This window comes from Cavia porcellus, unplaced genomic scaffold (genome assembly GCF_034190915.1).
Source record: "Cavia porcellus strain 051 isolate PalLab524CR breed Dunkin Hartley unplaced genomic scaffold, mCavPor4.1 scaffold_9, whole genome shotgun sequence".
Lineage (NCBI taxonomy): Eukaryota > Metazoa > Chordata > Mammalia > Rodentia > Caviidae > Cavia > Cavia porcellus.
In genome coordinates this window covers 17,711,483-17,719,254 of record NW_026947492.1, presented here as the reverse complement: position 1 = coordinate 17,719,254, position 7,772 = coordinate 17,711,483, and the positions used below count along the sequence as shown (strand labels likewise).

The window sequence follows — 7,772 nt, the reverse complement described above, 5'->3', positions numbered from 1 at the left end:
TAAATTTACTTGTCAAAAGTCTGCACCTCAGGCAATGAAAAAACATTTGTTTTTCAAGTAGAATTTCAGTTTCATGTACTAGAAGAATTTGTCAATAGTCATGAAAAAATTTGTCAATGGTAAGTTTTACATGTAAATGAGGAACCCTTACGAAGTGAATAGTAAATGAACAGCACATCAAAGTAAGAGACTCTCTCTCTGGGTGCAAATTTTTTAAATAGTCAAACCTCCTTGGAACATGAGAAAAGGAATATAAAATGTCAGGAAATGAGGGCAGCATTATATCCAGACTGGTACACAGATACATGTAAAACAAAGTTCCTAACATTCATGCGTCTGTTTATTACTCTCGGTATCTTCCAATGTGCTGCTATCTCCATGAGGGTATGCGATGTTTTATTTCCCATCTTATGCCATAGTATTACACTAACATAATTATACACAATGGTGTATTATTGGGGATTATACTTTGTATAATTCAAGTGTTAAATTTATTTATTTTAGAGTTTAGATCTTCAAAAATTCCCGCTAATAACTTGATTTGGAAGGCTGGGTATATAAACTATTGAAACAAGACAATGTGAAGCAAATATATTTATTTTCTGAACTAATACAAGTATTATAAATAGAAGAGCCATACTGCATACATACAAAGCAGAATGAATTTTATGAGGGATTTGAAATTTATAAAATTGAGATACAGCTTACTCTGAATAGTTGGATTCTGGGGCACCCTAGAAAATCACCATCCTATGAGGCTTTGATTCAATCAGCCTAGCCTTATGTGTGGTAATTTGTCCAAATATTTAAGCATTAGTAGAAATCAATAGAAATGAGGTTATATGTTAGAGTCTCTGGATTACTTCCTTCTCATAAATACAGAAATACTTCATTATAAAAGTAAAATATGCTATTTCAAAGAACATTGATATTTTTGAAAGATCTTAAGTAGGGCAACTTTCACATCCTTATTCCTCAGGCTGTAGATCAGGGGATTCAGCATGGGGACAACAATGGTGTAAAACACAGAGGACACTTTCCCTTGGTCCGTGGAGCTGCTTGATGAGGGCTGCAGGTACATGAATGTGCCAGAACCAAAGAACACAGCAACAGCTGAGAGGTGGGAGCTGCAGGTGCTGAAGGCTTTGGACCTGCCTGAGGTGGAGCGAATGTGGAGGATGCTGGCTATGATGAAGATGTAGGAAGGAACAATAGTGAGAGTTGGAAGAAGAATATTAAATGCACTGAAGCACAGAAGCACTACCTCATTAATAAAAGTGCTGGAATAGGAGAGCTTCAGAAGTGGAGAAAGGTCACAGAAGAAATCATTTATGATGTTTGCCTTGCAAAAAAACACCCTCAGCAGGCAAATGGTATGAGTTGTGGCACCAACCAAGCCCAAGCTGTATACCCCAGAGATCATCCAGAAGCAGACTTGAGGAGACATGGTGACATTGTAAAGCAAGGGGTTACAGATGGCAACGTAGCGGTCATATGCCATTGCAGCCAACATGTGACACTCTGAGATAACAAAAACTGAGAAGAAATATAGTTGAGTCATGCACTCAGCGTAGGAGATGACATTCTTCTCTGTCACGAAGTTCGTCAACATTTTGGGGGTAATAACAGTGGAGTAGGACAGGTCAATGAATGACAGACTGCAGAGGAGATAGTACATGGGGGTATGCAGGTGAGAACTGAGCCCAATCAGGATGATCATGCCCAGGTTCCCTACCACTGTGAACATGTAGATTCCCAGGAACAGGAGGAAGAGGGGCAGCTGGAGCTCTGGTTTCTCGGTTAACCCAGAAAGAATAAACTCAGTCACAGAAGAATGGTTTCCTTCTGTCATTTCTTTATGCAAATCTATGTAATAAGGGAAGAAAAGTTTTCAAATAGGTATTTATTGTCTGAACAATCATATGTGAAGTAGAACTTTATTCTATTCATCCAGATATGCCCAGTTGTCTTCCAACTTTTCACATAAATATATCAACAATCTTGAGATCTCTAAGTGGCATGTAAATATATAGCACACAAAACTCTGGTGTTTTTGTTTTATTCTGTAGAAGTCTTATTAATATCAACCTCATGAACACTCACAAAAACAATTTCTACTAATTTTTATGTATCTGGTTAATTATAATTTTCTGAATGATTCTGGTGAAAAATAATCAATTTTTTTTAGAATAGCAGCATCCATAAAGCATGCACATACACATACACACAGACATAGGGAAAAACACACATTAATTGTTAACCAGAATGGTGAAGGGCAGAAGATTTTCCCCTGAAATACTGAATAATGCAAGTTGTCCACTACCTGTTTTCATTTCACAGTGCACCAAAAGATCTACCTAGAAAAGTCAGGCTAAAAACTTAATGAAAGGCATATTGGAAAGCCAGGATTCCTTATCATTTCACTCTCGTTAAATGAGGATATTAGGTGGAAAAAGTCCAAGAGAATCGATACCAAAATTGTAGAACTGTAATTATACATCATGTGAAAGTGTAGATTGGAGATATAAGTTATTGTATTTTACATTTTGCAATATATAATAAAATAAGTAACATGAAAGGATGAAATAGGAATAAACTTTAAAAGAAAATGAGAACAGTCATACATAAAATTACAAAACGTTTTTGAATAGTACTAAAGTCTTTCAAACATGGAAAGACAGATCTTCACAAATCAAAAAATCAGCATTGTGAAAAAGGAAATACTTTTCCAAACTGATCTAAAAATTTAGTGTAACATCTATCAAAATATCCACTCCAGTATGACACAATGATCATAAAAAAAATCTGTTAAAATAAAAAGATCCTAGAATAAACAAAGCAAATTGTAAGATAAGTATCTTTTGATGTGTCACATTTTCTTATTTATAAATTTACAATTTTACAGTGAACAAGGCAGCTTCAGACTGTTACAAGTATAAACATACAGACCAATGTAACAGAGGTGATAGTCCGGAAATTAACTCAGCCGTGATGAACTCAATTGTTATAAGCATTTTATGATAATTCAGTGGAAAAATGATAATTTTTTCAACAATGTGTGCTGAAATGGAAAACTCAGTATGTACAGTTATGAGAATTCACTTAGAAACCTTTATCAAATTGTCCCCGTTAATTCACTAAATGTGGGTTATATATATAGATTTTTAAAAACTAACACTTGTAAAATCATGAGGAGAAAACTGTAAAACTAAGTATTTGTAGCTTTGAATTTCATGATTCTTTCATTGTTGGGACCCTCAAAGCATAACTTAGCATTAGAAGAAAGAGTAAACTGCATTTTCAAAAATTTTTAAAATTATGCGTTAAAAAATCTCCACCCAGCAAGATGAAAACAACACCTAAAGAAAGAATATCCAATAATATGACTGTATTGTCAATGTATTTTAAAGGTACTTACACATAAACAGTTTAAAAGCATCAACAATTGAGTTTAACGGTGACTCAGGATCTCAATAAACATTGTCATGTTTGAGATACATGAGTTATCAATAATAAATGAAAATATTTTCACTAAGGACAAACTTTCAGGCTGTGTCAGGACACTGAATAATAACTAAACACATAATATATTGCAGTGTATATGAACACACAGAGTTCTTTTTATTGGAATCTCTGATACTAAAATTCTGGTTCTCAGGACCATTTCCTCTCTGCACGCAGGCACATTCCTTATGATCACATGTGGCACACACCAGGCTTGGTGAGCTACGCATCACTTACTGGCTTTTCTCCCACTCTGATTTGTAAACTTAATGCAGTGCTGGCACAGGGTTCTGCGCAGTGCAAGTCTCAACAATGCATTTGATAAAATTGTTGGAAGAAGCTTATAGATAAGTTAATACAAATTGAGAGTGACTGAGTAAAGCTCTTACCTCCTTGGGTGAAGTTAACTAAAAGAAGTGTTTGCTATAATTCCTTGCTGTGGATGACAGAAAATGGTAGTGGAATCTGTCCTCATCAAGAAGTGTGGCTTTCAGAATGAGGACCAGGAGGGACGGATCAGTCCCATCTGCAACTCTGCTAACACTGTAAAAGAAATGCCAGAAAAGAATGTAGAGTTTTAAAAGTCAAGGAAAGGCATCCAGACTTACTCCTTCTGCTTCCCAGAACTCAGCATTTTAGACTTTTCTTCACCGCTCTGAAAGGAAAAATAATTTTGGTAATGTGAGGCAGTGATAGTGCAAAACTATATTTTGAGTCACGAATCCCGACAACTACCGAAAGTGCTGTCCAGGGCCATTTGGTTTTATGCAGAGGTGGCTTGGTGTGACAGTTTCATCTCCTGGGTACAAGAGTCAGTTTAGGAGCAAATGACGATAATTGTCTCCCACCAGAATATTCTCCCACGAGTATCAACTCTGGGGAAAGACACAATTAAGACTTTCTCTTTATTCCATTTGGTTCTCAAGTGTTTAACATTGTCACATATGTGTAATTCAGTTCTTGTTAAAATATGGTTAAGAAATGGAAGTAAGCATTATCAGAATGCCAGTGTATTTCTTTAAAATTCAAAATTTCAGAAAGATTTTAAGAATTAAAAGGAATTTTCTATGATGGTGTCTCAAAGAGAAAACTACTGAGTAGAATGAACCAAGGTCACTGAAGTTTATAGTTGCATTGTTTCTATTAATTTTTCTTAAATTAATATATTTTCTTAAAGTGTTACACTCTCAACATTTTAATTTGCATGCTGTAAAAAAGCAGCTTTCATTGAGCACCCAAATGAAACTCGTGGATATTACTAGAGACCCGTGGGGTCTGCAGAAGAATATTGCAGAGAGAGGAGGAGTGTCTCCCTTCTAAAAGTGAAGAGAAACTTTGAGTAACAGTGAAAACATATAATGGAAATTATTTTCATGCCAAAAAGTTTGTAATTTTAAATTTTTTATATTCAAAGTAATTAAATGTTACAAAAATCTTAAGATATTGCAATAAATTTTCTTAGCTAAGTTTGCTCTGGAATAGTATAAATTTTTGTTGAATGTGAACATTTAATCTGATATATAAATTTTCTTTCTTTTCTTTTTTATTTTTGTACTGGGGATTGAACTCAGGATCTCACACTTGTCATGCAGGCACTTACACTGCTGAGATAAACTCCTGGATCATAAATTCAGTTTAGCAATTAGCTGATGATATCCTTTTAAGGTTTGCTGAGATCATAAAGACCAACATGTTAACTGTACAGTTCAATGAGTTTCACTGTAGCATCTTATACTAGCATTTGGGTAGCTTTGGTTTCTTTCTCAAATATTTTTATACATTTTTCAGGTTCCCCTTCTCAACCAATCCCCTCCACCCACCTTACTAGCTTTTAGACAATAGTAGTCCTTCTTCTATATTTGGGTACTATTTCTTCTACACATGATAGAAAATATGTAATATTTGTCTTCCTTACAGCAGGTGAGAACCATTGATTCGGTTTGTATTTTCGGCTTGTAAATATCTAGTTTTCCCAGCACTGTTTCATCAACAGCACGATCTTCTGCCAACTGAAAATGTGTGAATTCATTTCTAGGTCTTGTATTCAGTGATCTATAGGACACGTTTTATGCTAATATCTGAGATTTTTTGCTACTATTGCTTTGCAGTATGAATTGGTATCAGATGTTGTGATGTTTCTAGAATTATTCTTTTTGGAACACTGAGAAGAAAGCTCCAGAGCAAAGAAGGTTTCTTAGGTGCAATTATAACTCTATAAAACATATCTGTATGTCTTTATCATACTTAGCATCCTCCAACGCACTACTATTGCCTTGTGAGTAGGAACTGACTTATCACGTATCACAGAATCATATATTACCTAATGCAGCTTTATACATTTAGTAATGCTGATATTTTTTATATATTCAAAAGGAAAATTATTTGTTTTATGAATCACAATTTGCTTGGAAATATACTTAGTATAAAACCTAGGTATATAAAAATTAAGAAAATATGATGCTGCTCAAATAAATTTATTTAATGAATAAAGACAGAAAAGTTTTACATTAAAACAAGAATGTTCAATAAAAATAAAGCATAATCAGTCATATGGAGACATTTAAAGGGCTTATGATTAGGTAGATAAGTATTAATAATTAAAAACTAAAACAGAAGCGATATATACAATTAAAGAAAGGGTTGTAACCTGATTTTAAATATATGTTGAAAATTTGGGATGATTATAAAACAATAATACACTATGATTATTTTTAAAACGTTATGAGTACCAGGTGTGATACCACATGCCTATAATCCTAGTATAGAGGAGGATAGGGTAGGAGAACTATTGCAAGTTCAAGGCCAGCCTGGGAACCTGGTGAGTCCAAGACAGCATGAAAGATACAGTGAGACTCTGTCTCTAATAACATAAAAGAAAGAAATACCAAAACCAATTACCTAGTGGTAATAGAAATAACTTTGGGCAGGAAGACTGTGAGCCATCTCACAACTGTTTTTATATGTTCCTCTCAACCCTGTCCTACATTTGTAATTTTGTACCTTTTGTCTAAATAAGAACCAGCATCAGATCCATGACTTGCGGACATACAGTGCTGTATTAATGTTTTCTTACCAAAACTACAGAAATACTGCATTTTTGCTAAACTTAAAACTCTTTTTCATAAAAATTTTCTTTCTTTGAAGGTATTATTTAGGGCAACTTTCACAACCTTATTCCTCAGGCTGTAGATCAGGGGATTCATCATAGGCACACGAGTAGTATAAAACACCGAGGACAGCTTTGCTTGGTCCATGGAGCTGACTGATGAGGGCTGCAGGTGCATGAATGTGGCAGACCCAAAGAACACAGCAACTGCCAAGATGTGGGAACTGTAAGTGCTGAAGGCTTTAGATTAACCCTCAGTCGAGTGAATGCAGAGGATTCTGGCTATGATGAAGACACATGAGCTAAGAATGGTAAAGGCAGGGAGAAGAATTTTAAATGCACTTAAGCATAGAACCACGACCTCATTGATAGAAGCGCTGGAGCAAGAGAGCTCCAATAGTAAGAAAAGATCACATAAGAAATGGTTTATTACATTTGCTTTGCAGAAAAGCGCCCTCAGCATGCAGACTATGTGAGCCATTGCACCATCCAAACCCACACTGTACACTGTAGCTGCCACCCAGCCGCAGACGTGAGGAAACATGGTGACACTTTAAAGCAAGGGGTGCAGATGGCAACATAGTGGTCATATGCCATTGCAGGCAACATAGTGGTCTGACACTGAGAGAGGAAAAACTGAGAAGAAGTAGAGTTGAGTAACACACTGGGGTAGGGAATGACATTCTTCTCTGCCACAAAGTTATACAGCATTTTAGGGGTGATGACCATTGAATGGCAGAGATCAATTAAGGACAGACTGCTGAGAAGATAGTATATGGGGGTGTGCAGGAGAGAATTGAGCCCGATCAGGGTGATCATGCCCAGGTTCCCCACCACTGTGAACATGAAGATTCCCGGGAAGAAAAGGAAGAGAGACAGCTGGAGCTATGCTTTCTCTGTTAACCCAGCAGGAATAAACCCTGTCACTGTTGAATGATTTCCTTCTGTCATTTTCTTCTGGAATTGCTATCCGGAAAATAAAGTATTTGTTATGAGTATTTTCAGTTCCAACAATGGTGAAAAAAACATTCTAAATTTTCACCCTTGTATGTCCAGTTTTGTCCCAGCTGTTCATACAGCTGTCCTGTATGTCAAGGAACAGGAAATCCCAGATATATGAAACACGCAAGTAAATAGTATATAGAGCTGTCTCTCTGTATTC

General features: G+C 35.7%; 1 protein-coding gene and 1 pseudogene across 1 annotated transcript; both read right to left on the bottom strand.

Annotated features, from left to right (window-relative positions):
• Positions 1–910: 910 nt before the first annotated feature.
• Positions 911–1,858, bottom strand: LOC100727044 (olfactory receptor 8G50-like). The gene has a single exon (XM_003472580.4). It carries the CDS (start codon positions 1,850–1,852, stop codon positions 911–913), a length of 942 nt encoding a protein of 313 aa, XP_003472628.3. The 5' UTR covers positions 1,853–1,858.
• A 4,765-nt stretch (positions 1,859–6,623) lies between these two features.
• On the bottom strand, positions 6,624–7,561 carry LOC100734730 (putative olfactory receptor 8G3; annotated as a pseudogene).
• Positions 7,562–7,772: the final 211 nt, after the last annotated feature.